The sequence below is a fragment of the Podarcis gaigeae genome (genome assembly GCF_964106915.1).
Source record: "Podarcis gaigeae genome assembly, chromosome: 7".
NCBI lineage: Eukaryota > Metazoa > Chordata > Lepidosauria > Squamata > Lacertidae > Podarcis > Podarcis gaigeae.
The window spans coordinates 192,086-219,402 of record NC_139683.1 but is presented as its reverse complement, the minus strand read 5'-3'; the positions used below and the strand labels follow the sequence as shown (position 1 = coordinate 219,402).

Here is a 27,317-nt window from a genome sequence, read left to right as displayed (position 1 = left end):
TGTTTGCTTTCCCCAGAAACCTTGTGGGGTGGGTGGAGGAGGAGGAGGAGACCCGTCTCCTCTCTCCATTGGTGGGACAGTGAGCTATTCCAGGCCTGAAAGCAAAGTGTGGGGGTGGGGAGGAGAAAGAAGGATGTGGGGAGGATGAAAGCCTTTCCAGGAAAGCAGCTCTGGACAAGATGCATGCACAAAGCAGCAGGTTCTGCCAAGGAGCAGAGAGAGCTGTTCCTGGCACAGGAGCAGCCCCCGCCTGTTGCAAACACAGCTCCTGTCATGGGACAGAGCCTGCTTCTTCAAGAGGGGGGAGAGTGCCAGTGCTTCCACAGAAGTGGAATGCACAGTGAAGAATGCACAATGAAGCACCTTTTCACCCACAGAAACACCCCCTTCTCTCCTTCACACTTAGGAGAGGGGTGTGTGTGAATGTGCTTTAAACTTGTGGGGTATGTGCAGCCTCAGTGGCACCATAAAGCCAAGGAGACGGATTGTGGCCAGCAGCTCCAGAGCCTGTGTCCGCTGCACCAAAACCACAAAGTGGCCCCCTGAGTGGCAGGGTTGATACACTCCTGAGGACCAAGAGAGGTGTGTGAGACCGGCTGCATGGGCCCTGGAGGCAACCGGCCACAGCCCCTGGCAGAGCCAGGCAAACAGAGGACTGAAGGAAGGCCAAGCTCCTAGTCCTCATGGGGTGCTCTGCTCCCATCCAGCAGCCACCAGAAATGAGGAGACTCAGCAGGAGGATGGAGCCACGCATGACAGCGCCTCAAAAGATTCCCTTCCTCTCCTCAAGGAGCTGGAGAGGCCCAGAACTTGTCAAGACCAAATTCCTGGCTGTCGCTGATGAGTCCCAGAAGAGGAGGGCGAGGGGCAGGGGCAGCTGCCTCCTTCACTGAGTTGCAGCAGAGTCTGGCCTTCCAACAGAAGAGGCTGCCAGGAACATAGGAAGCTGCCTTATACCGAGTCAGCCCATTGATCTGTCCAGCTCAGGACTGTCTACACTGGCTGGCAGCACCGGCTTCAGGCAGGAGCCTCCCTAGCCAGGAGGGGCTGAACTGGGACCTTCTGCTTGCAGACACTCTACTCACTGAGTTACGGCCCTTTGGCAGTGGATTTGTGCCTGGGGAGGGGGGTGGCTTCTGCAGGCTCAGCAAGGGCCTCTCCCTGAGCTACCTGGCCCCCTCCCCCATTCACAATGCTCCAAAGAACAGGCCAAACATCTGAGGATCCCATGACCCTCAACCCAGTTGCACAATCATGGCGCTGTTGTTTCTGATCAGAAGAAAGCGCTTAGGGCTTATCTGCACATTTAAGATTTGGGGGCTGGGCCCTCCATGTTGCGGAGCCTTTTCAGAGATTGTCTTTTTTTAAAAAAAAAGATTTTTATTAAAGTTTCAAAAATTATATAAAAACAAAACAAAACAATAATACAGACAAAAATAAAAACAAGTATAATTTCAATCCCTTATTTTCTTATAACTTCCTTCCCCGACTTCCTCATACCTCCCCTTTCTGTATTCCAATTTCTAATTTATTAATTCAGCAAATCCTTTCCCTTAATTTTCATTTAATTTTTGGCCTTTCTTTTCTTTTTACTTATCCATTACAGCTGGAAACCACGTAATTTCTAAACCAACGTCATTCTAACATTCATTAATTTTGCAATGTTTCTTAAGATAGTCCTTAAATTTCTTCCGATCTTCTTCCGCTCTCTCTCTCCCCTGGTCTCGGATTCTGCCAGTCATTTCTGCCAGTCCCATGTAGTCTATCACCTTCATCTGCCATTCTTCCAAGGTGGGTAGATCTTGTGTCTTCCAATACTTTGCGATGAGTATTCTTGCTGCTGTTGTGGCATACATAAAGAAAGTTCTATCCTTCTTTGGCACCAGTTGGCCGACACCTTTTCAGAGATAGTCTTGCCGCTGCCTGGATGGGCCAAGGGACATAGAATTCCACCCAGCCTGTTCCTGGTCAAGCTGCAGGCAGCTTTGTGGAGTTAGCCACACCCTGGGCTCCCTGTTAAAGCAGCAACAGAACCTAGGGCCCTCTCCAGAGGAACTGCTGGCTGAAGGGCACCTCCAACCCTGCTCCCCAGACAGGCCCCAAGCCCCCCAAGCAGGCACCTTCCCAAGGGAGCGGCTCTGCAATGGGGAGTCTCTCTGCCTCTGTCTCTCTTGTTGATTGTATTCATTACAATCACCGGTATTCTCTGCCCTTCACTCAAAGGTTCCAGGGTAGAAACCTGCAGGGCAGCTCTCTGCCCCCTTGCAGACCAGTGGGGCAGCTGGCAGAGGGAGGGCTGGTGGCTCCCTGGCTAGTCAGAGGGCAGCCCCTTTGGGTCCGGGGGGGGGGGCAGCACGTAGAAAGGCTCCTCCTCCCTGCAGCTTCTGCTACCGACTGAACTCCAGCCATTCTGGGGACTTGTTCTCCAAGGCAGATGTTTCCATGAAAGACAAACTAGCCAGCCAGAATTGTAGCAGGACATGGAAGGAGCCCTTGCCAAGCAACAGGCAGATTTCAAGACCCAGGTCCTCCTGCCTCGGCCACTGGACATCTCGGCCTGCCTTCCTGAGTCGCGTCCAGTAGTATCCTTCCCCTCACAAAAGGGGGGCCACGTTTGACTTTGTGCCAGCGCTCATCACAGAACATCCCCCCACATTTCTCCGCCTGACCAATTCACCCTCTTCCACAGACAGACTTGGGGAGGGGGCATGCTCTATGGGAATTCTGTCAAGGGTGCTGTTTGGGGGCTTCTGTCATGTGCATGCACAATTTCATTCTGCACGGGCTCAGATGGGCACAGTGCCGGACTTAAGTATAAGATAAAAAGGCTATAGCTTAGGACCCCACTCTCTTGCCCCCCCAAAAAAATTAAAGTGTAAAAACTGGGTGTACATTTCCAAAATAGAAGATAAAAAACAACTAAAATAAAACCTACATACAGCAGCAGTGTTTTGTGTTGTGTAGGCTCCTGTGATGTAAGTCAGAGGCCCCACCTGCTAGCCTGCTCCCTCAAATATCCCTAGTTTGCTCCTTTCTATATATAGGGTGACTCCATTCTGCATGGACTGCTTGCATGGCAACATGTGCAAATGGCTTGAGATACCTATGATGTCCATACATTACCGTATAGCATATATTCAGCACACAAAAACAGCGACAATTTATTGTTGACAAAGGACAACTGGACATAGAAAGGGCCCCATTACCTTCAGTAGCTGAGGACCGCATCAGACCTCAATCCGGCCCTGGTCGGACACCAGCAGCCCCCCCCCCCCGGGTGACAGATGCCCCCTCTCCCTGCTCCGCAGCCGGTTTGTGCGAAGCCCACCGATTGCGCGCCAGCCAGAATCTGCGTCTTGCTCCTCGGACCTTTGGAGGCTGGCGAAGGGGACTGAAGCTGCGCGGGGCCGGAGCCCGGAGGTGGGGGGCTCGCTCTGCTTGGCCCCCGCGGCTGCCCTCCCCTCCGCCCGCAGGCAGCGCGCCTCGCCCGCCCGCCCACTTGCCAGGAGACCGTCCCGCCGGGTCCCCTCTGGCCAGGGAGGGCGGCGGCGCCGTCGAGCTCCGGGCCCCTTCTCCGGCGGGCCGGGCCGGCTTCTGCCGCCGCCAGGACCCGGAGGCCTCGGTGGGGCGCCCGAGGGCAGCGCAGATCGCGGCCGCCGAGCCCGGCGCTCGGACCCGGGGCGGCTTCCCGAGCCGCCGCCACAGCCGCGCCTTCCGCGCCGGCGGGGAGGCGGAGCGGAGCCCGGGCCCGCCCCGGCAGCGGGGGCTCGGGCGGCGGAGGCGGCGGAGCGGCGGCCGGGCAGCGGCGGGACGGAGGCTGCAGCTGCGCCAGCGGCGCGTCCGTCCTCCGGGCGGCATGTCGGGCGCGGCGGAGCCGGAGGCGGCGGCGCCGGTGTCGGCGGCGTCGCAGGAGGAGAGCGAGGACGAGAGCGAGGTGCTGGAGGAGAGTCCCTGCGGCCGCTGGCAGAAGCGCAAGGAGCAGGTAGCGGCGGCGGCGGAGCCGAGGGCGGGCAGCTCCCGGAGACATCGGGCCCCGAGGGTCTGCGCAGCGCTTCCGGCGGGCCAGGGCTGCCCCCCAAGCTGCAGCGGGGACCGGGCAGGACGGAGGCCGAGCCGGGCTTCCTCGGTGCCGGGCGAGCGGGGTCTGCAGCCGCGCCGGTGCCTCCCTGCCCGACTCCCCCCTTGCCTCGGCGGGCGTCGCAGTTCTGCCTTGCTAGGTCCCCGCGCCAACCCGGCGAGGTGGGCGCACGAGGGGCGGCAGCAGAGCGGGGCTCCCGGGACCCGTCGGGGCGCCTCGCAGTCGCTTCCCCGCCCCCCGCTTCGAGGGGGAGTCCTCGGGGTTCCTGCAAAACAGGGGAGCGGGGCAGTCCCGGTGCGGAGCCGGGGAGAGGGGTCCCGCTCGGGCGCTGCTTATCTGGATGTGGCGCCCCAGAAGCGAGGTGGGGCCGGGAGGCAGCCCAGCTCAATCCCCCTCCGACAGGGCGAGGCAGAGCCCGGGGGGCGGCAGCGGACTCTGCCCTCCTGGCTCTTGCGCCCCCATTGGCCAGCCCCGCTTCGCCCCATATTCAGAAGACAGTTCCCTCCTGTCGCCCACAGACAGCATGTCTTTGGCTGGGTCCCTGCCTACCTGAACCAATCTCTCCTTGTCAAGACCCGTCTCAAGGCAACAAGATCAGGAGGAAGCGTCCGAGTCCCCCTCATTTGGAGAAGGGGCGCCCTCTCCCTGGCACAGGACCCACCTTCTTCGCACGGGTGCACAGCCCCCCACATTGCCCTTCCCCCAGGCGCCTCTGGTGCTCCTGATAAGGCCCATGTTTCCCTTCAGGGGAGCCCCCAGGGAGGCCTGCTTGCCCAGTGTTGGGGGGCCTGCCCCATGGGCCCCCAGCCACGATAGTGGGGGCAGCCGGGAGCCAGCTGGTCACACAGCATTCAGCACAGAGCAGCTGGGAAGAGGGGCTCTGGTGGGATCTGTTTGCTCAGTGCAGGCAATCTCACTTCCTCCTAGGCTAGGCCTGCCCCACAGCACGCAGGCAGTGTGACCCACTGGGGGGGGCTCCTCTTTGTGCTGCCGCCCCTGAACCAGTCAGAGCAGAGCCTGGAAAACTGTGAGAGCCTCAGCGTGGCTTAACCTGCCTGGGAATGTGGCTCCCTGAGTTGCACTCTGCACTCACCCAGAGACACACCTGAGATTTTGTCTGTGTTTCTGCTGGCCAGCTGGCCAGGACTGAGCTCTCTCTCTTCTTCCAGGGTCTCCTTTCTGCCCTCCCCCAGTGCCTGTCTCAGGATTTTTCTGCAGCAGGGGGGTCTGCTGGGACCCTGCCATTGCCACACTCTCTGAGTGCCAGAGAAGAGGATCCTGCCCAGGTGGCCTCGCTGCTGCTCTGAGGCACAGGGTGAGGCTCCCGCTCTTGGCTCTTGCCCTCCTGGTCACTCATTCCTGGGCCTCTGCGCACAGCATGGCTGCATCGCAGTCCAAAGGGCCTCGGGAGCCAAGGCCTTTGCTGACAGAATGCAAACACAGGCCGGCGCATCCCAGGCAAGGCAGGGCAATTTCTTCTGTGCTGACCTCCCCACCTCTGCTGTTTGCAAAACCTTGGCAGCTTCAGGCTTCCATTGGCACAAAACGGGTCTATGGAACCGCCTGCCACTGGCCTGGCTGATGCCACTGGCACCAAGAGCCAAAGTGCCAGCAGTCCTTGCTATGACCCACCTCCTGTCGAGGGGGGCTTCTCCCTCGTGGGGGTGACCACCATTGCCAAAGCTGCCTCAGGACCCTGGCCCACCCATTGGGCCACCTGCTCTGGCCTCTGGGGACAAGCCTAGATGTGCTGGTGTCCCTCTGGGGCTGGGGCAGACTTCTGGAGCCCCACAGGGCCAGATCTGTGATCCCTGTCTTCTGAAAGAAAATGTCCATGTAGAGAATGGGAAGCTTGGAGGGTTGTTTTTTAAAAATAATACTCAAGCAATATATGCAATTAATGGGGAAAAATGCCTAGAACAAGCTGTGGGTCTGGCCTGCCCCTCTCTCCCTCCCCGCTTTGCCTCCTGCTCTTATTAAGGAAGGAAGTCCTGCCAACTGCCTAGAATAAGCATGGGTGGGGGGCCATGGGTGGAGGGAGTGGGTGATAGCCAGGAGGCCCCCAGGTGACCTCTGCAGAAGGGCTGCTTATCTTGCAGCAGACCTGGGCTCTGGGCCGGCTTATCAGGGCCTCCTGCTGTGCCAGGCTTAGAGGAGGGGGGAGGGGGCTTTGGCCTTCAGTTCGGCCTTCAGCCCCTCCAGACCTGCTGCCTGCCTGCCCAGCCTGCTCCACTTTGCTCTGGAATGAGGCCTGTGGAGGAATTATTATTATTATTATTATTATTATTATTATTATTATTATTATTATTATTTTCTTGCCTTCTTCCCCAACAGGGTCTCAGGGCACCTTACAGATAAAATACAAGCAGCTAAAATATAGGGGGAAAGCAATAATTAAAAAACAATTAAACATTAGTACAATTAAACAATATGAATATAAAAAACCACCAAAGCATTAGAATATAAACACCGCAGGACCCGCCCTTTCCTTAAATAACAGTCGGTTCCCAAAGGCCACTCAAAATAAAACTGTCTTCACCTCCTGTGGAAGGTGTGCAAGGAGGGAGCTCAGCCCATCTGGCTTCTGAGGTCCCAAAGTGGTGGGAGAGCAGCCACCACCTTCTGCTTCCTGGATTGTGGCCTGGCTGTGTGTCTGAGGAAGGCAGGCAGGCAGAGGTAGAGAGGAGGGAAGGAGGGAAATGGTGTCATGGTGCAGAGGCCGTCTTGGTCTCATATAGCCTCTATGGGGGGGGGGGGATCTCCAGCTCCTTTTGCAAAAGGGACTTCAAGGGACTTTCTTTGCCAAAGTGTCCCCTCACAAAATGACCCTTAAAGGCCCAGGAGCAGCCCGCCCCCCTTGGCAGCTGCCTCTCTTGCAGCCTCAGAGACCGCAAGGCTTCCACATGCCTGGCCCTGTTTGCCTCCTGGGTCTGGCAATGCAGTTGCCATGACTACAGCTTCTCCAGAGCAGCTGTGGTACCCAGCCAGATGGCCCTGCAGCATCTTGTTGGCTGATGAGCCAAGCCCTCTTGCTCCTCATTGGCTGCCTGGGATGGGAGGGGGAAAGCAGAAGAGGCCAGAGACTATCTTGGTTGTGAGTTTTGGTGAACCTGCTCCCAGCCTTGCTGGCTGTTTCTCCACCTGGCCTGGGAGGATGGGGTCCAGACTGACTCCAACTACGAAAGCGGAGGCTGCTGAACAGACTCATGGGCTGGGGTGCTGTTTGGGTTTCTGCTGTTGTCAGGGTTGTTGCTGTTGGTTTTTTGTATCTTTATTTTGTATCTTGTGATTTATGTGGAAACTGTTCACTTTGGTTATGTACTTTTTAGTATTTCGTTTATTGTTTATGACCACTTTTGTTATGTTGTTGTTAGTATTTTTTCTTCTTGTAAGCTGCCTTGATCCAGGGCTTTTGCCCGAGGAATTTCTCACCAGCATCAGCAGGATGTTCTTGTGGCAGTTTTCAGGCATCCTTTCCCCAGGGAGGGGGACATTTATCTCACGCCTTCCCAACAGAATGTTGCTCAAGGCAATCAATGATAAAAAAATGAAGCTCATCAAAATTCAAATTAAAACATTTATAAACCGCACACCAAAGTTATAAGCAGAGCTGGAAACCAAAATGGTTTCAATTATATCAACAGCCAATGCAAAGCCAGCCACTGAAAGTCAGCAGCAGAGCCAGTGGGAAAGAGCCTTCCTCCCCCCCCCCCCCGCATTTGCCACCTGGAAGGCTGTCAAAGAGGAGGTTGAACTTCCCAAAGGAAGGTCTCCCAAAACCTGCCTCTGGCCTCTGACCTTCCTCCCCATCTCCTTTGCTGCCCCGCTCCCCCGCTGCGGCTGCCCCGCAGGGTGTCTGTGTGATGCTGCCTGTCTCCTTTTCAATCCCTCCCTGAAACGTCAGGCTCCCGTCTGGACCCCGCCATCCTCCCCCCCCCCCAGGAAATGAATTTGCCCAGCTTGCCCAGGTTCCGCCCTCACTGTGCCTCCCCACCCTTCATTCATTTAAAACGGTTGTCCTCTGCCTTTCCTCATCAAAAGCTCAAGGTGGCTACTACAAAATCAAACCACCGTTCAACCCTTTCAAGTCCCCTTTCCATAAACATTAATAATAACAACAATTTTATTATTTGTACCCTGCCCATCTGGCTTGGTTTCTCCAGCCACTCTGGGCAACTTACAGTACGTATAAAAAATTGTAAAATATCAGACATAAAAAAGTTCCCGATACAGGGCTGCCTTCAGATGTCTTCTAAAAGTCAGATAGTTTTTTATTTCCTAGACATCTGATGGGAGCGCGTTCCACAGGGTGGGTGCCACCACTGAGTAGGCCCTCTGCCTGGTTCTCTGTAACTTCACTTCTCACAGGGAGGGAACCGCCAGAAGGCCCTCGGCGCTGGACCTCAGTGTCTGGGCAGAACAATGGGGGTGGAGACGCTCCTTCAGGTATACTGGGCTGAGGCCATTTAGGGCTTTAAAGGTCAGCACCAACACTTTGAATTGTGCTCGGAAATGTACTGGGAGCCAATGTTGGTTTTTCAGGACCAATAAAAAGAGCAGTTAATGCAGCAATCGAGGACCAGCAGTTGAAGTTATTCCAAATCAGCAGAGTAAAACGTATGCAATAAATCAACCCCTTGCAAACCCAAAACCTTCTGTAAAAGGAAGGTTTTTACTTGCTTAAGGGGAGGGGGCACAAAAGGCTGGTTTTCCTTTAGCAGGAGCTCCAGAGCCAGAGGAAAGACCGGCTTCTTCCTGCTTCCCGGCAGGGAGCATTTCAGGGGTGCTTCAGGGGATACACAGGGCGGGTGGCAAGAAGGTCAGATATCCCATTGAGCCATTTAGGACTTTAAAACTCATCATTAACACTTTGAATTGTGCCCCCCCCCCGTGAAAGAGGAGTGGGGAGGTCACTTGGCCCCCCTATGGGGCTGCATTCTGGCCCCCCTGTAGCCTCTGGGGCAGCACAGTGAAGGTGCATGGTTGTCAGGAGGGACTGTGGCCCCAGACATAAAGTTGCCCCACCCTGGTCAAGAGAAAGCCTCAAGAGTGTGTACCTGTGGTTCCCAGGGAGGGGCAGCCTCATCCAGTACAGGTGGGGTCCCTGTTCCTGCTCCACCAGCACCTGTGCCAGGTCTGTCTTGGCTTTTGGCTTATTTGCCATCTCCCAATGTCAGATCAGGACAGGCACCCCCAACCTTCAGCCCTCCAGGTGTTTTGGACTACAATTCCCATCATCCCTGACCACTGGTCCTGTTAGCTAGGGATCATGGGAGTTATGGGCCAAAACATCTGGAGGGCCGCAGGTTGGGGATGCCTGCCTTAGCAGGACAGCCAAAGAAGAGAGAGAGCTGGGTGCCACCTGCTCACTGAGACTGAGTGACCCCCTCAGCCTGTAACCCCAACCCAGGGCAGCAGCTCAGGTGCCCAGCAGGAACCCCCAGTGCCTGGAAGTGGCCTCCCCACAGGGACCAGGACACCCTCTTTCCAGGCCCCTCTCTTCTCAGGGAGCTAGTCCAGGAGGCTGGCGTATTTCTCTGCCCCATTGAAATTTAGGCTGTAAACCTCTGGCGACAGGGACCTGCCCTGCCTTAAAAAACCTTCGACCCATATTGTGCCTGTGTGTTTCTCTGCAAAGTGCGCTTCCTCTGCTTTGAGCTGTCCCCTCCCTGCCCTGACTTCTTTCTCTCCCCCCTTGCCCTTTGCTCCTCCTCTTCTCAGCGATGCCACCCCCCCCCCCGTGTCCTGGCATGCCCCCCCCCCGCCACAGAGCCAGAGGCGAAAGAGCAATGAACCCTTTTGCACAAGCAAAGCAGTCTCAGCCTTTTCTGCACAGCAAAGGTGGGGGCTGTTGGATGAAGAAATGCCTGTGTGTGTCCCCCCCCCACAGTTCTTTGGGCGGATTACGACCCGTTTCAGTGGCAATGGGCAGTTGGGTCGGAGGCCTTCCCTGGTTGGGCCTGGCCACTGGCCCAACTGTGGCTTCCTCCGCACCTTGGCCAGGGGGCAGTCAGGGTCCTTCCTGGCAGACGCTGCCTCTGAGACCCCCTTCCTTCTTGGTGGGTCTCCTTGGCACGGTGCCCATGTTCTTGCAAGATGCCAAGGTGTGACATCCCAGGCACACCTTTCTGGGCCTTTGACCGAGGGGGTCCCCATGCCAGCTAGCTGGGCAGCCAGCAGCGGAGCCACCCCAGGGTGAAGGCGGCTGGTTTCTGGCCCTGGCAACCCCACTTCTTGGCCTGGGGGGAGGCAGGTGGCCGGGCGTGGGGGGGGGGAGGATGGGGACAATGGGGCCTCTTTGTTCCCCTGGCAGGAACTGGGCCATGAGGCGCGACTGCCAGGACGGCTCCATCTTCCCCTCTTAATGAACTCGGGCTGGTGCTGTGGCTGGAGGCCTTTGTCCCTCCTGGCCTGCCAAGGCAGACGTCTGCTGGTGCCCCAAGCCCTGGCAGGCGGACGGGACAGGGTGTCCTCTCTGGGCCACAAACAATCCTGCCTTTCAGCAGGTGCTGGGCCAGCTCTTGCCTCCCCCCCCTTGCCAGCGGCTGCTGCTGTCGGAGGCCCCACAGCAAGGAGGCAGGTGCCCAAGGGCCGAGGGGTTGGCACAGCCCCCCTGCAGGGCATGCCCTCGGTCCCGCATCCAGGAGCCAGCCCTCTGCCTCAACTTCCCCTGCGGCAGGAGTGGCCAACCAGGCAGGAGAGCAGGACGGAGCCCAGGGCTGTGCTAGCAGGCTGCCTTTTGCCCTTGCCTAGCAACAGTCGGGGCCTTGTTTTCCCCCGCCCATTTCTGCCAAGGAGATGTGCTGGGTCTGGGCCCAGGTAGCTTGGCCAATGGGGGGCCATGGTGATCTCTCTTCCCCCCAGGGAACCACTGGCTACATTCCCCGCCCCCCAAGCATCCTGGGAATCTCAGCGTTTGTTTACTAAAAGATATCCCACATTCCTTTGCCTGCCCTAACCCTGCCCTGCCTCCTGCCCCATCCCCACCAGCCTCTATGCCCCCCACAGAGGCTGAGTAGCAGGGCAGGAGCCCAATAGACCCCCCCACACACACACACATGCACACCCTTCCTTGTATTCGGAAATATACTGCCTTGATCATGGGGGTTAGCTTAGCAAATTTATTAATAGTTTCCCACAGCAGATGGTCCCGCAGCGATTTAGAAGAATAAAATACAACGAAGCAGAATAAATACATGAACATATTGTCATAACAAAAATAAAAGCATCCAGTCGCTGGTGCTGCCCAGAAAGGCAAAGACAGATCTGCATGGCACTGAAAATAAGACAAGCTGGAGGCAGCTGGGTTTCCTGGGGACGGGGCATTTTCTAGCTGGGAAGCCACTGCAGAAAAGGCCCATTCTCTCCTCGCCAGCCCTGAGGACAGAAGCAGCTGGCAGGATCAGGCCAGTGGCCCATCTAGTCCAGCATCCTGTTCTCACAGTGGCCGACCAGATGCTTGTTGTAGGAAACCTGCAGGCAGGATCCAGGCTCCAGAGCAACTCTCTCCTGCTGCGCTTTCCAGAAAGGGGCATTCAGGAGCACTGCAGAGCCTGGCAATTGGGACTGGGGGCCTCCACTAGCCCTGTCCTCTGGGGGGTTGTCTAATCCTGTTTAAAGGCCTCCAAGTTGGTGGCCCTCCCAGCCTCCTGTGGGCGAGAGTTCCACAGCTGGACTCTGGGCTGCCTGAAGAAGAAGGACTTTATTTGATCTGCCCTGAATCTTCCAGCATTCAGCTTCACTGAATGTCCCGGAGTTCCAGGAGGAAAACCTTTCCTCTCTCCACTTCCTTTGTGCCAGGCATCCTTTCAGAGGCTGCTCTCATGCTGCCCCTTCCTCGCCTTTTCTCTAAATTTAAAAGTCCCAAATACTTCAACCTTCTTTCATAGGGGAGTCGATCCACCCCAGATCACTTTGCTGGTCCTTTAGCTCTGCTGGGAGATGGCACACCCAGAAGGGCCTCAGGTGAGGATCTCTGGGACTAGGCAGACAGAGAGAGACAGTCCTCTGGGGTTAGGAGTCAGGAGCCATGGGAGATTTAAAAGGCTGAAACCATCTCTTTGAATTAGGGCAGAGCAGTTTCCACAAGAAACAGTGTTAAATGTTGTTGTTGTTGTTGACCACCATTCAGGGCAGGTATCAGGGCAGTTCACAACATAAAAATACAAGATAAATAACACAGAATACAAAACAAAAATGAAGCAATCGCCCACATCCCCTGCTGCAAACAGATCTGCTCCTCCTTGTTCCCGTTGGCCACAGAGCCCTGCCTTCTGCACTAGCCAGATTCCAAGCCGTCTCCAAAGGCAGCCCCATGTGCAACGCATTGCAGCACTCTCCCAGTGCTTGTCTGGGGCCGTGACTCCGCTGTGCTCTGGGGGGGGGGCAGGGCCCACGTCCCGCAGCTGCTCTGAGCCTCTTGCACGCTGAAGCTGCGTCTCTCCCCGCAGGTCAACCAGGGCAACATGCCTGGACTGCAGAGCACCTTCCTGGCCATGGACACAGAGGAAGGCGTGGAGGTCGTGTGGAACGAGCTGCAGTTCACGGACAAGGCGGCCTTCAAAGCTCATGAGGTGAGGCTGGCAACCCCCTGAACCTTGGGGGTGGTGCACACTCTTACCCAAAGAAGGCGGTGCTCCCCCCTGTCCAGCTCCAGACCCCCAGCTTGTTCCCCATGGCTGAGTCTCCCCTCCCTGCCCACTTCCTCTGGCAACAGGAGAAGATCAAGACCATGTTTGAGCAGCTGGTTGTCGTTGACCACCCCAACATCGTGAAGGTCCACAAGTACTGGCTGGATGTGAAGGAAATCAAGGCCCAGGTGAGGCAGGGGGCCCCATGGAGGCTTGGCAGGGCTGCCCCCAGCCCTAGGGATAAGCTCCCTCCACGATACGGGCCCAGACCTGACCCTGAGTGGGGAAACGGGTTGAGGGTGACCACCCTGGGGGAGGTGGGCTTGTGTAGGGGTCTCAGGGGCAGAGTAACGGCTTTCCAGGCGGGAGCCCTTGGGTTCAATCCTGGCAGCATCTCCCATCTCAGCTGAAGCGGCTGCTGAGGCTGCCAGCGCAGGGCTGGCTTGCCAAGACCCCCCTGCGACTCTGGGGAGCCACTGCTGCTGCTCCAGGTGACCGAGAGCCTGACCTGGTCATGCCAGGGTGGGGGGCAGCCCCACACACCCAAAGTCTGGTGCCCATGCCCTGGTTTCGACAAAGCCGTTGTGTACAAAAGAGCCACCTGGCTGTTGCCCAGAAAGAAAGCTCCAGGGCAGGATCCTAAGCATAGTAAGAGCCCGGGGGAAGGGAGGATTCCTAGAACCCTCTTTCTGTTGGGGGGCTGGGTTTGTCTTTGGGCATCCATTTCCATACATTGCCCGTGAAGGAGCCTCTCCCCCTTGGGGCTGCTGTAGGAATTGTGGTGCCTGAGATGCTTCCTGGGGCAGCAGGTCAACCCCTCAGTTCACCCACCTGGTCCTCCCCACCAGGTGATCTTCATCACAGAGTACGTCTCCTCCGGAAGCCTGAAGCAGTTCCTCAAGAAGACCAAGAAGAACCACAAGGCTATGAATGCCCGGGTAGGACCCCTGCCTTGCCCCCCAGGCCCCACTTCCCCCAGGCCCCTGCAGGGATGCTCCAGCTTGCCCCCCAGGGCGACAGGTGTGGTACAAGGGCGGGGGGGGGGGGAGCTGGGGGAGAGCCAGAGGAACCCTTGCAGCAGGAGCAGCAGGTCAGGCAAGAGAGATCTTCCTCTGAAGGAAGCTACTCCCCGCAGGCTGACCGGGGGCCCCTGATGGGGGGGTGAAGGTGGATTCGGGGCAGGCGGCTGCTGCTCCTGTTGAGCGAAAAAGGCACTGAGTTGATGTGGTGGCGGGGGGTGGGTGTCTCCTGAGCTGACTTGATCTCTCATTGCTCCCCCCACCAAAAACCAAAACAGGCTTGGAAGCGCTGGTGCACTCAGATCCTCTCTGCCCTCAGGTGAGCCTCCGCTGCTGCTGCTCCCCACCCCGCAGTGCCTCAGCCCCACCCTCTCTGTGGGGAGAAGCAGTCCAATGCCCATCGACTCTCTTCCTCTTGCAGCTACCTGCACTCTTGCGACCCCCCCATCATCCACGGGAATCTCACCAGTGACACCATCTTCATCCAGCACAATGGGCTCATCAAGATCGGGTCAGGTACGGAGCAGGTCCTGGGCCTTGGCAGGAAGGACCCCCGGGGGGGGGTAAAGAACCTCCTTTGCTACCCATGGAGCAAACTGACATGGGAGGACCTAGTCCGGCCCCCACAGCTCCCCCCCCCCCTTGGCCAGGCCGGGGCCTCAAGCCTTTACTCTGCTGCTTCACAGAACCACCTGCTTTTCAGTAATTCTCCCTCCCTGTTCTCTCCCTGCAGTTTGGCACAGAGTCTTTGCGAAGGGTAAGTGCTGCCTCTTCCTCTTGCCCCCCAAATGTATTCCCTGCCCTGTTTCATAGGGAGCGGCAGGCGGGGTTTCCTCCGCATTCTTCAGGGCTCCAGGTCTTGTGTTTGACCAGAGGCAGAGCAGCCACCTTAAGTGCCAGGAGTGCTGGATTGCTTCCTCGTGAGGACCTTCTCTGGGTCACTTGGGCTTCGGGGCAATGGAGTGGGGGTGTGTGTGGGGGTCCCCGACCTCTGTTCTGGCCCCAGTCCATTCCTGGAGGCTGTGGGATCTCTCGCAACCTGCTGCCTGGGGGAGGATGGGCCCCTCTGGACACTCCATGCGCTGTCCCTTACGGTAAGCCCTTCAGAAGCATCGCTGCCTCTGACTGTGGAAGGCAGAGCAGAGCCATGGTGGCTGCAGCCATCGATGGCCCTCTTCTGGCTCCTGCTGGAGGGAGTTCCATAGTTTAATCCTTGTATCCGCCCTGGATGCTCCAGCCTTCCTCTCCCTTCTTGCCCCCCCACAGCCATCCCGCCTGAGCTCCGCAGCCCCATCCGTGCCGAGCGAGAGGAGCAGCGCAACCTGCACTTCTTCCCCCCGGAGTACGGGCGTGAGTAGTGGGGCAAGAGCCTGCTGGAGGGTGGGTGGGGCTTCCCTGGAGGCAGGGCTTCAGCCAGCTGGGTCTGGTTGTGCTTGCTTTTTCAGATGTGGCGGATGGGACAGCCGTGGACATCTTCTCCTTTGGGATGTGCGCTCTGGAGGTAGGGAAGCTGGGGAGTGCGGATGGCCACCCAGGGGCCCTGATGACCCTGCCCTCGGGGTGGGGGGTGGCTCCTTCCCCACATCCACCCTCTCTCCAGCAGGGGGCTCCTTCCCTGGGCCCAGGAACTGTCTTCTGGCAAAAGGGCTGCTGCCAGCTGTGCTGCCCCTTTCGTTCTGCCCCAGCTGCACCCCCTTGCCCCCTCCCCTCTGCTTCTCCCCACAGATGGCGGTGCTGGAGATCCAGTCCAATGGGGACACCTACGTGTCGGAGGAGGCAATTGAGCGGGCGAGGCATTCTCTGGATGACCCCATCATGCGGGTGAGAAAAGCCGCTTGGCCACCTCCCCACACGGGTGGCACAGCAGGGGATCAGGCTGCCTGCCCGTCTGGTGGCTGTGGCAACCCCTCTGTCCCCGCCCCCATTGTAGATGCCTGGAACGCCCCACTGCCCTTTCTCTGAGGGCGAATGCTGCCGGGCGGCCTTGAGAGGGTGAGCAGCATGACAGTGAGGCTGCCCCGCTCCTCCCCAAGTCCTCCTGCAAAGCCCAGACACCTCTGGACATTGCACGGGAAACTGGCTTCCCAACAACCGGCGAGTAGCAAACCAGGAACAAGCCTTGGCTTCAGCTGGAGGGCTGTGTTGGGAGTCTGGGCCTGTGCTGGCGTCACCAGATGGACAGATGGACGGATGGAGCCTGCGCCTCCTCCCTGCCAAGCCATCGCTGGGCTTAGCAGGACGCATGAACTAGGCCAGGGACGTCCAACTCCCAACAGACTGCGATCTGCTCACAGTATTAAAAAACTGGCAGTGATCAAGCCATTGTTGTAAAAAGACTGGCAGTGATCTACCCAAAGTTGTGGGGCTTTTTTTAGGAAGCCAAAGTTGGGGTGTTGTTTTTTTTGCTTTTTTGTAAGGAGATGGCTGAGGGGCCAGATCTAGAAGAAACACGCCGTGATCTACCAGTAGATCATGATCTATCTGTTGGAGACGCCTGAACCAAGCCATCGTGAAAGGCTTGGGACGCCCCATGGCTGCGGGGGAGGTGGGCAGCTTTACTGCAGAGGAAGAGCCTGCTGGATCAGGCCAAAAGGACTCATCTAGTCCAGCATCCTCTTCTCACGGTGCCCAACCTGGTGCCCATTGTGGGAAACCTGCAAGCAGGGTTCTGTCTCCCTATGGCATGGGTGGGCAAACTAAGGCCCAATCCAGCCCAATCACCATCTAAATCCAGCCCGCGGACGGTCCGGGAATTAGGATGTTTTTACATGAGTAGAATGTGTCCTTTTATTTAAAATACATATCTGGATTATTTGTGGGGCATAGGAATTCGTTCCTCCCCCCCCCTTCAAAATATAGTCTGGCCCCCACAAGGTCTGAGGGACGGTGGAGCAGCCCCCGCTGAAAAAGTTTGCTGCCCCCTGCCCCATGGTTTCTGCCCACTGGAATTGAGAAGCCCCTCTGCCCCCAGCTGTGGAGACAGAGCCCAGCCACCTCCACGCAGAGGATGCTTCAGCCCCTTTGGCAATCCCAGTTCTGGGTCAAGCAGGGCCTCAGAGGCCAGAGCCAGGAAGCTCCCAGGAGGCAAGGCAGGTCCTCAGGAGGGGGGGGGGGAGCCAATGTGTGCCCCACGTGGCAATTCCCTGGCAGCGTCTCAGCTGCCCACTTCTGCGCTCCCTGCCCTTTCTCCTGCTCTGCCTGGACACTGTGGCCACTGATCTGTGGCTTTTCCTGGCCAGCCTCTTGGCTGTGGTGCCCGGCTCTCCTGGCAGGAGGCTGGCGCTGAGCCCGGCTTCCCCTAAGACCCCGCCCCCCGCTGCCCCTGTGTCCTTGCAGGAGTTCATCCTGGGCTGCCTCCTCCTGAACCCGGACCGGCGTCCTACGGCTCACAACCTCCTGTTCCACCGCGTCCTCTTTGAGGTCCACTCCCTGAAGCTCCTGGCCGCTCACTGCTTCATCAGCAACCAGTGTGAGTTGGGGAGGGGGTGGGAGTGGGGGCAGCTGGGAAAGGAGCACCCCCCGGCCAGGCCATCCTGCTTCAGCCCCAGCCAGCCCTGCCTGCCTGATTCTTGCAGACCTGTGGCCTGAGAATGTGGTGGAAGAGAAAACCAAGCAGCTGGACCTCAGCATCGTCATGGCAGAGATCCAGCGAGAGGGTCGCCCACCTGTGCAGTGGAGGTGGGCAGCCAGGGAAATGGGTGGGGCTGCGCAAAGGGAACCTCCCCCCCCAACCAGTCAGCCAGCCAGCCCCTCATTCCTTTTCTCCAATTTAGATACTCAGAAGTTTCCTTCCTGGAGCTGGACAAGTTCCTGGAGGATGTGAGGTGAGTCTGTGCATGGGCTGCACATGTGGGTCTGTGTGGGACCCCCTGCCCCCTTCATGCCCCACAACAGGATTCCAAGGGTGTGGGTCTGCAGAGGGGCAGCCCTGCCTTTTGCCTCCCCCCCTCCAGGAATGGGGTGTGGGGCAGATGGACAGAAGAAGCCGAGCTGCTGCTCTCTTAGGGGGCTGAGCCCCAGAGCCCCTCTCCTCCTCACCTCTTGGGCTCTGGCTGCCAGTCTCCACGGGGCTGTGGGTCCATGGGGCTGATGCTCCTAGTGGGCCTGTCTCTCTCTCCTCACCCCAGGAATGGCATTTATCCCCTGATGAACTTTGCTGCTACCCGCCCCCACACGCTCCCCAGATCGACATCCCAGCCCCCCGAGGACCCTCAGAAGGCCAAGACGCCCACGCCAGAGCCCTTTGATGTGGAGACCAGAAAGGTAAGAACAGCCGGGGGTGGGGGGGTTGCAGAGCTGCAACGGAGCGGCCAGAGGGTCTGCTCTGCATGCGCGAGATCCTGACCTCAGCCCCCCAAGGGCATCTTTGGGGTGGGGGGCTTGGAAAGACACCAGCCTTCATCCCTGGGGGAAACCAGTGTAGGCTCGGTGGAGCCCCCGGGCTCCGGCCTCAGCACCCACAGGGGACCCTCTTCCCCAGCCTCCCCTCCAGCGTGGGGTGGGGGCCAAGGAGCCCCCTCCTGAGGAGTGTCCCTGCCTCCCCCCCCCCAGGTGGTGCAGATGCAGTGCGGCATGGAGTGGAGCGAGGAGAAGAGGCAATGGCGGGTACGTCCCCCCCCTTCCTGGGCAGGGCTGGGGAAGCGGGCAGGAGGGAGCCCTGGCTGTGGGGCAGAGGAGAGGCGGCAGCTCTGTGGGTGCCCTGCAGGCGCCGTCAGCCAGCCTCCCCTTCTCACACATGGGGGGGGGGGAAGGTTCTCCCTCAAGAACTCCCCCCACCCCATGCACTTTCCATGTGTGTCCTCCCAGCTCACACTCCTTCTGGTCCTGGAAGACAAACTTCACCGCCAGCTGAGCTACGACCTGCTGCCAAGTGAGTGGACTCCCCATTCCCCCAGGGCAGGTGGGCTCCCCTGTACCCACCCCCTCACAGTTGCCTGGTTCTTGGACCCGAGACATTGGTGGGGGGCTCCCAGTGGCACAGCCATGGCCTTGGGGGGCTGCTTTGTTGGCCTGGGGTCAGCTGTGCCTCCCACGCTTTGTGGGGGTCCCTCCCCACGCCAGTCTTCCTTTCGCCTCTCACTCACTCCCTTGAGGCTTGAAATACCAGCCGGCCCTCTGGCCCTTTGGTGCCCCCCCCCTCAGCAGCTCCTCCTCCTCTCCTCCGCAGATGACAATCCCAAGGACTTGGCTGTGGAGCTTGTGCACTATGGATTCATCAGCCCGGTGAGCTTCTTCAGGGCCCACCCCCTGGTGAAAGGGGGGGGGGAGGGAAGCAAATGAGAGAGAAAAGGAAGGTTTGTTTGAGGCAAGAGCTCTGGTCCTGCTCCTCCCAGGGATTAAGCAGGTGAAAAACAGGTGGGGCTGCATTTTTCAGCCAGTTCTGTCTGCCTAGGAAAATAATCCAAGCTGTCAAGTTCCACAAGCGCGCGCTTTCTTTCTTTCTTTCTTTCTTTCTTTCTTTCTTCTCCCCTTTCTCTTTGTGTGCCTTTTTCTACGTAGCCTCTGCCCCTCCCTACCCAGCGTGGCCAGTGGCTACAGTGGGAGTTGTGGATCAACAATTCCTGGAGGGCGACAGCCCCCACCTCCAGCCCCCCACTCCTGCTAGGCTGTGGGCACCTGCCTTCCTGATCCCCCTCAGTCAGCTGACATGGGGGGGTACCAAAAGGCCCTCCTCTTCCAGGGCTACCCTCTCAAACACAGTTTATGATATGATATGATAATCGTTATTGTCCCATAGAACAGAACAACGAAATTGAAAAAATCTACACCAGACATTCAAAAACCAACAAGCCTGTTATCCCAGTTATCCCAGCCTGGTTAACCCCCTAAAAGCTCTGATACCCCATAATTAAATACAATATACTCCCACAGAGACTACCTTACACTGTGTTTAAAACCAAAATCGCATTTGGATAAAAACTGTTTCTCAGGCGGCTGGTTTGCTGAGCCACATGCAAAGCTGTAGAGGCAGACTGCCAATTCTCCACCCTCTTTTTCAGATCTATTTTGATTATTACATTTCTATCCCCCCTTTCCTGCCAAGAAGCTTAAAGCGGCACACACGGTGCTCCCCTCCCCATTTCATCCTCGCATCAACCCTGTCAGCCAGGCGAGGGATGGCAACTGGCCCAAGGTCGCCTGGCAGGGGGACGAGAGCCAGCTCAGAGCCAGCCCTGTGTTCGATTTCTTGCTGGGTTCCCTGGAAGTTGGGGGCAGAGAGAAGGAGGATGGAAGAGCCGGGGCGGAAGGCAGTGGGGCAAATGCCCCCGGCTGCGCTTGGGCAGAAGCCTCCCCCTAGGGACCAACTGGGAGGAGGAGGGGGGCTGCCACTGAGGCCCGGCGTGGGGGAGCGGGAGGGGAGCCGCCGCTGAGCCTGCCTCTTCTTCTCCCCCAGGACGACTGTGACAAGCTGGCCGCCTTCCTCGAAAGCGCCTTCCGCAAGCAGCACCCTCCTCCTTCCTGAGCCAAGGTGGTCCGGGGCAGGTGGGCCCCGTTGGAGAAGGGACAGGAGCCACCTTGGGCGTGGTGGGCCGGAGGGCTTCTCTGTGCCAAGGCTGGCTTGGAGGGCAGCAGCCCTGAGGGTGCCCCACCGGAAGACCAGGAAGAGCTGGGCAGGGCTGAGAGCTGGCGCTGGCCAGGGCGAATCTCAGGAACGGTTGCATTTCCACCAGCCCCCCCATCTCCCTCTGGCTGGCAGCAGCTACTGGTGGGGGTGGCAGAGGAAGTGCAGGGCTTGCCCCGCTGGCCCCTCTTGCTCCACAGCGTCCCCTTACAATGGAGAGGGTGGCAGGCTCAGAGCCAGGAGAAGGAAGCAGAGCTCCAGAGGCCTTAGCTGGGCTACCACACCCGCTGGATTTCCCCCTCTGCTCCTGTCCGTCCCAGATTGGGGGCGCCAAGAGGGAAGTCCCAGGACCTCGTTCTTCTCGGAGGGTTCGGGAGCCACGGGGCAGCTGAGCTGCTGGCATTTGGACTGGGAAGGAGCTGGGCCCCAGGAATCCCCTGCTTCAGAAGCTGCTTCTGCCGCCGCCACTTTGAGCTGCTCAGCTGTGCCCGGCTGCTCTGGGCAGGCAATGTGTGCGCATTCTGCTCTCTTGTGATGTATGTTGTGTTTGCTGAGCTGCCTGCCTTGGGCACCTTGTGCTGGCGGTGCCAAACCTCTCCCCCCCCCACCCCCGTTGCTTTGCCAGTGCCTGTGATGATAGCAATTAATATATTAAAATATAACGAGCCTCTTGGGGACCAGTTGCCTCCTCCGTTTCTGAGAACTGGCCCTTTCCCAGCCATTCTTCTCTGGGCAAGAGGGCCGGGATCCTGCGCAGCCTTAGCTGCTCTGCCTGCCTCCCTTGGAGCCCAGCTCGGGTGCCTGCAGCCAGAGGTGTAGTGTGGGTTGTCAGCACCCGGGGCCCCCTAACCCGTGGATTTTAGCAGGGGGCAGAGAGCTGCGAGTGCCAGCGCGCGCCCCCCCAGATGTTGCGCCTGGTGCGGCCGGCCCCCCCCTGCGCCCCCCACGCTACGCCACTGCCTGCAGCTCCAGTCAGCTGGATGGTTTGTCCCCTGGGAAGAGGCAAAGCAGCTCTCAGGAAAGGCAGACAGAGGCAGGAAGAGGGCCCTGTGGGGGACGCTCCTCTCTTCTCTGGACCAAAAAGCTGCTTCACCTGCACCCAACATCCTGCCCCAGCACGGAACCCGCAACCCAAATGCATGCCCTGCTTCAGCACCATCAGCCTTGCCGCTTGTGGGAAAGAGGGTGGGGAGCTAACAGCAGCTGCTTCTCTGGTGCTGCCTCCATGGTTGGGCTGCCCCTCCCCAAGGCAAGATTCAACTGGCAAGTCTTGCGAGCACAACAGAGCCAGCAGGAGGGCTCCTTTCTCCCGCTGTGCCCACAGAAGTTGGCTGGCAGTTGCTGGGAGATCCCCCCAAAGTGCGCTTGGGAGGAAGAGAGGAGACCATCCCGCCTGGCAAACGGAGAAGCTTGTGCTGATGATACAAGTGGCCCTTGTACTACACGGATTTCCTCAGCACAGGGATGCTGCCAGCCAGCGCCTGGCCTTTGGCGAGCAAGGGGGTCCTCGCTTGCTGCTGCTCTTTGATAAGCCAGCTGCAGGTGGGCTTGCTCAGGTGAATTATGTAATTATATTCTTCCACCCCCACTGCCCTTAGGCTTCCCTTGTCAAATAGCCAAAGCCCTATTTCCATCAAGACAGCTGGGCTAAGTGGGCCTCAGATCCTGCTGGTGTCCTTGCTCAAAGTCCGTCACCCAGCGCAGCAGTCCCTCCCTTGCTGGGAGTGCAGATGCAGGCCTGCTGTGCTGTAAGAGGCTGAAAGGCTTTTCGGTAGTAAGAGGCACATTCCAAAGGACACCCACGAGGTCCAGAGAGGAAGATCCAGAAGTGGGCCCGGGGGCAGGGATGCCATGTGCCCCCAGCAGCCCCAGACTCTCTTTTCTTTCTATTTCTATTTTGAAAAAAGTAAGTCTCCAGTCCTCCTGGAAATAAAGTTAAGCAGCAAGATGTGCAGGTTCCCCTTCTACACACTGTCTGTAAGAAGAGCCAATCTGGCTGCTTCTGCCTTTCAAGGTTTTTAGCCAGTGAGTGAAGTCAGAGCTGTGAATGATGAGTGAGTTGTTTAGGACCCCCGAGATTCCTATTGCCTGGTGTCTTAAAGAACTGCTGTTTTCCCCACTCCTTTAGCAGACTTTTCTGGCTTGTGATTCACTTTCTAATCCTTAGAAACTCTGTAGTTTGCCCACCCTTTTCTCCTAGCAGTTAGGATGCATCTTTCCTGTGGTGTTACTTTCTGCAAATACAGTAAGTATGCATGGATGTAAAAACAACAACAACCCACCTTTGCAAATGGCAAAATGTGAAAATTTTGCCAAGAGGCATAGGTATGTCTCCTGTTGTGCACTCATTAAGAAGTCATCTATAGCTGACTTACAGTACAGTGGTATACATGTCTACTAAGAAGCCCATTTCTGATAAAAAGGGCTTACCCTATGGCTTTGGTTTAGGGCTGGCAGCGAGGGGAAGCAGGCTGCTTGTGCCTTGAACAACTGTGTGGCAGACAGAAGTTCTAGAAGTGAAGCCTTTTCAATTATGGAAATACAATGTTTCACTTGTTCACAATCTGTGTCCCAAGACATTTTATTATGTGTGTTTGCACTGATTCTTAATTAATTAATTTCATAAAATTTAAGCATTACAGTACTTGATTGTAAAAACAAAACTATTTGTATATGACACCAATAACAGGTAACGTTTTGCACTATTTTGCAAGAGGGTCAGAGGACCCAATCCACAGTGCACTTTCCCTAGAAAATCCCACTGGCCCCCCTGGTTGCAGGCAGACCAGATAAATCTTCCAGATTTGCATAATCAAATCAACTTCTAGCTGCAGTAAGAGGGGCCATAGGAACGCAAGTGGGCTGTTTTGTACACAGCTGGGCCCAGAAGCAAACTCCAGCAGCTCTTCACAAAGCCTCCTGGCCCTAGGCCTGGGAAAAGCCTCCCTCTGCTGCAGACCCCGGAGAGCTGAACTAGGAAAGCAATTCAGCCTCACCTACATGGTGCCCACTTCACTTGGGCCCTCCGTCCTTTCCCTGCTTATTTGACTCAGATACCTGAGCCTCATAACCCACAACTTCCAGCTTTTGGCACCAGGGAATATTCCACGTCTGCCGTGCCTTCAGGATCTAGGCCAGATCCTGCCATTAATGCCAGTGTCAATTACTGGTCTTTGTTGCTCTTGTAGAACCCAGAAGGGGGAACGTGCTTCTTTAGGATGCGTTTCATGCAGATTTCTTCCTGCTAGACTAGTCAAGGAGCCTCCTGCGCATCAAGAAGAGGCAGACAGTTCTCACTCAACCGCCTGACAGATGTTACCATGTACAGCCAATCTCTATAAGATGGCTGAGGAACTTCTGAAGGGAAACATTCATGGAGCACTCGTTCTTGGGAGTCATGGGTGATGGTAGTGGGGAGTGCTGTTGTGCTCATGTTTGGCTTGCAGGCTTCCCATACGCAGCCCATGAGACATTGGGGGAGCAGGATTCCAGACTTGGTGGGTCCCGTCTGGCCTGATGCAGCGGCAGCAGGGCTCTTCTGATGTTGCTATTGTGTATGTGTTAAAGTGAAGGGCAAAAATTCATGCAGGGGCCAGAACGTATGAAACAGAGTCTAAAAGCCTTAAAACAGAAGCAAACAAAGCCAAAGTCTGAATGCCTGCACAACAGTCACTGCAGGGACTGTCATTCCTATGAGGAGATCTCCCAGGCCAGGAGGAAGAGTGCTTGTCTGCATTCACCAGCTGAATCTAACCAGTGTGATGTAGTGGGTATGGGGACGCAGGTGGCGCTAGGGTCTAAATCACTGAGCCTCTTGGGCTTGGCAATTGGAAGCAACGGGGTGAGCTCCCATTGCTCTGTCCCAGCCTCTGCCAACCTAGCAGTTTGAAAGCACACCAATGCAAGTAGATAAATAGGTACCGCTGCAGCAGGAAGGTAAATGGTGTTTCCGTGCACTCTGGTTTCCATCACGGTGTCCTCTTGTGCTAGAAAATTTCAGGAATATATATTCAAGTAATATATTCTGATCACAAAGCCAAATCAATTGTAAACCAGGTGGTAGCAGATAATTGTAAGATACAGAAAGGAACAAGACAGGGATGTCCATTATCATCTCTATTATTTATTCTGACTCTAGAAGTCCTGACGAGAAACATCAGGGCAGATGAAACCATTACAGGAATTACGGTGGGGGAAAAGACATACTGTATAAATTAAAGGCATATGCAGATGACCTTGTAATTACAGTTGAGGATCCTAAGAACTCTCTTCCAAAAGTTCTAGGAAAAAAACAGGAATTTGGGCAAGTGGCAGGCTTTAAGTTAAATAAAACTAAGACAAAGCTGTTAGTGAAAAAAATATCAGAGAAGGATAAAAAAGAACTACAGCAGAATACTGAAATAGAGATTCATAAAAAAGTTAAATATTTAGGAATTTGGTTGACAACCAAAAATATTATTATTAAAGATAATTATGAAAAAATTGGAATGAAATAAAAAGGAATCTAGAAATATGGGAAAGAATGAATTTATCATTGCTAGGAAGAATTGCAGTGATTAAGATGAACATACTGTCAAAAGTGTTCTTTTTATTTCAGTCAGTACTGGTCATAAGTAGTGCAGCATGCTTCAAGAAATGGCAAAAGGATATTACAAAATTTATATGGAAAGGGAAGAAGCCAAGAATAAAACATAAATTACTTATGGATATTAAAGACAGTGGAGGCTCCTCCCTCCCAGATTTTAAATTATATTATGAAGCCGCTTGCATTGCTTGGATCTGGGACTGGACCAAATTAGAAAATACAGATATATTAGAATTAAAAGGACATGACAACAGATTTGGATGGCATGCGTACTAGTGGTATGAAAAAGGAAACGTGCATAAAGGATTATATAATTATATAATCAGATCACTTTTAAAAGTTTGGGAAAGATACAAGGACTTGTTAGAACAAAAGACTCCGTGGTGGTTGTCACCAACAGAAGCAACATCAATTAAAAAAATTAACAAGAAGGAAAAATGGCTCTCGTAGAGATCTATTAACAGAAACAGAAAGGAAATTAAAATTGAAAGATTTTGAAGAGATCTGAGAATATGTCAATGACTGGTTGCAGTATTTCCAAATAAATGAGGTATTTTAAAAAAGATAAAAATAAAGGATTTAGTTACACTTTATCTAAATTTCAAAGAGAAATCATAGAAGACAACACTAAAATATTGAAGAAAGAAGAACAATTTATTGCTAGAATGGGTAACTAAAGATGAAGAGGTTAAATGTGTAATGATTAAATTGGCAAGAAGATTTACATCACAATATACAAATGGAAGATTGGGAAAAATTATAGAAAGTGGATTTAAAATTTACTGATTTTATAACTTGGAAAGAGAATTACATGAAAATGATGTATAGATGGTATATGACTCCCATTAAACTTGCAAAAATGTATAGAACAAGTTCGAATAAGTGCTGGAAGTGTAGAGAGAAAGAAGGTACGTTTTATCATGTGGTGGAATTGTAATCAAAAATTATTGGGAAATGATATATAATGAATTGAAGATGTTTAAAACAACTTTTGTTTAAAAAACCAGAAGCTTTCTTGTTAGGTATCATAGGGTAGGAACTCCCAAAAGAGCAGAAGAAATTGTTCATGTATGCTACAATGGCAGCTACTAGCCCCAAAATGGAAAGATGACGAGATACCGACGAAAGAAGAATGGCAAGTCAAACTCAAGGAATTTGCAGAAATGGCGAAACTCAGGCAAAGAGCCAAAGACAAAGACAATAGAGACTTGAAAAAAGACTGGGAATCGTTCATGTTAAATCTACAGAAATACTGTAAAGAAATGGGCTCACCAGCAGAGTTTGAGTAAACACAACTAAGGAAAGGTTTGGCAGAGTGATTTGACAGGATTAGGGTCTTGACACCTTACTTGAGGAATTAGGGAGGACAGGGGAGGGGTGATGGAATTCTAGAGAAATTGAGCAAATATATTGTAGTGAAGAAGACATGCCCCCCCCTTCCGTAACAGTGTAAAATAAAAAGTGGAACGGTACAGATCCGATGTACGGGTGATTTTCTATGAATTTATAATAGAAGTGACGCGTATGTCGTGTTTGTACAAACTGAATGATGGGGGGGGGGTGTAGTGCAACATCCTTAGGTGGCCAATGTCTTGGAGCCTCAGCTTCAGGATCTGTCCCTCCAGTGAGCACTCAGGGCAGATTTCCTTAAGAATGGATAGGTTTGATCTTCTTGCAGTCCCTGGGACTCTCAAGAGTCTCCTCCAGCACCAGAATTCAAAAGCATCCATTCTTCGGCGATCAGCCTTCTTTATGGTCCAGCTCCCACTTCCATACATCACTACTGGGAAAACCATACCTTTTACTATATGGACCTTTGTTGGCAAGGTGATGTCTCTGCTTTATAAGATGCTGTCTAGGTTTGTCATTGCTTTTCTCCCAAGGAGCAGGCGTCTTTTAATTTCGTGACTGCTGTCACCATCTGCAGTGATCATGGAGCCCAAAAAGTAAAATCTCTCACTGCCTCCATTTCTTCCCCTTCTATTTGCCAGGAGGTGATGGGACCAGTGGCCATGATCTTCATTTTTTTGATGTTGAGCTTCAGACCATATTTTGCGCTCTCCTCTTTCACCCTCATTAAAAGGTTCTTTAATTCCTCCTCACTTTCAACAATATGGAAATTAATTAAATGTAAGATGTTGGAACCGGAAGGAAATTTGGTATAAAAATGCTAAGAATATAAGAGCACTCGGCTAAAAGATTAAAAATAAGATAAAATTAAGCAGAAGTAGCAAATAGTTAAAGAGTCAGAAGGGGAAGTTGAGGGAAGTCACGGGGTGGGGGGTGTCTTGTTTTATTGTATTTTCTTTGATATGATTAATATGTTGAATATAAAATTAAAATTTAATAAAAACTTATTTTTTAAAAAGTCAACATTGTTCTAAGCTTCCAGGGAATGGCGAGAAGAGGACAGGGCCGGCGCCTGCCTGACGCCAAGGGGCGG

At 55.0% G+C, this 27,317-nt stretch overlaps 1 protein-coding gene across 2 annotated transcripts; it reads left to right on the top strand.

Moving 5' to 3' along the window:
- The first annotated feature begins 3,731 nt into the window (after window positions 1-3,731).
- NRBP2 (nuclear receptor binding protein 2) lies at window positions 3,732-22,852 on the top strand. Of its 2 annotated transcripts, none has more exons than XM_083749237.1 (18): window positions 3,732-3,982; window positions 12,529-12,651; window positions 12,795-12,896; window positions 13,557-13,646; window positions 14,006-14,046; window positions 14,149-14,243; window positions 14,461-14,484; window positions 14,994-15,077; window positions 15,173-15,228; window positions 15,453-15,548; window positions 17,064-17,196; window positions 17,303-17,405; window positions 17,501-17,551; window positions 17,855-17,990; window positions 18,279-18,332; window positions 18,534-18,597; window positions 18,895-18,950; window positions 20,122-22,852. In XM_083749237.1, the coding sequence occupies exons 1-18, from the start codon at window positions 3,857-3,859 to the stop codon at window positions 20,188-20,190; spliced, it is 1,503 nt and encodes a 500-aa protein (XP_083605363.1). In that variant the 5' UTR covers window positions 3,732-3,856; the 3' UTR covers window positions 20,191-22,852. The 2 variants fall into 2 exon arrangements, with proteins under 2 accessions (XP_083605363.1, XP_083605362.1); XM_083749236.1 differs by having other exon boundaries at window positions 18,534-18,627.
- Window positions 22,853-27,317: the final 4,465 nt, after the last annotated feature.

Bases quoted from the DNA above. Each gene is read 5' to 3' on its own strand.
- NRBP2 (XM_083749236.1), top strand. From the start codon at position 3,857: ATGTCGGGCGCGGCGGAGCCGGAGGCGGCGGCGCCGGTGTCGGCGGCG. The intron at 15,229-15,452 runs GTAGGGAAGCTG...TTCTCCCCACAG, and splicing joins TTGGGATGTGCGCTCTGGAG to ATGGCGGTGCTGGAGATCCA. The intron at 15,549-17,063 runs GTGAGAAAAGCC...GTGTCCTTGCAG, and splicing joins TGGATGACCCCATCATGCGG to GAGTTCATCCTGGGCTGCCT.